Below are 202 nucleotides of genomic sequence, written 5' to 3'. Positions count from 1 at the left end.
TAAGAAACTACTACCCTCGTTTCTCAGTGACCGTGACCTACCGCGACCTGAGTAGCCTTCCCTCGACCTTCTTCCATGACCCCGAGGTAGACGCGGCCGAAAGCGCCCTCACCGAGCTCTGACACAAATTTGACCTTGTCGCGGGGAATGACTTTGACCTGCAGGAGAGTACGGGGTCTTCGTTATTTTTTTATTATTTTTT

The 202-nt window shown here is 51.0% G+C and overlaps 1 protein-coding gene across 1 annotated transcript in view; it reads right to left on the bottom strand.

Annotated features, from left to right (window-relative positions):
• The window catches only part of LOC119585320 (high affinity nerve growth factor receptor-like), a 33,641-nt gene that overhangs the window by 16,664 nt on the left and 16,775 nt on the right, over window positions 1-202 (bottom strand). Inside the window, exon 4 of the mRNA XM_037933994.1 lies at window positions 42-158. Coding sequence (XP_037789922.1) covers window positions 42-158 — 117 coding nt within the window. The remainder of the gene's footprint in view (window positions 1-41; window positions 159-202) is intronic.

This window comes from Penaeus monodon, chromosome 19, assembly GCF_015228065.2.
Source record: "Penaeus monodon isolate SGIC_2016 chromosome 19, NSTDA_Pmon_1, whole genome shotgun sequence".
Taxonomy (NCBI): domain Eukaryota; kingdom Metazoa; phylum Arthropoda; class Malacostraca; order Decapoda; family Penaeidae; genus Penaeus; species Penaeus monodon.
This window is presented reverse-complemented; position numbering and strand designations above follow the sequence as displayed.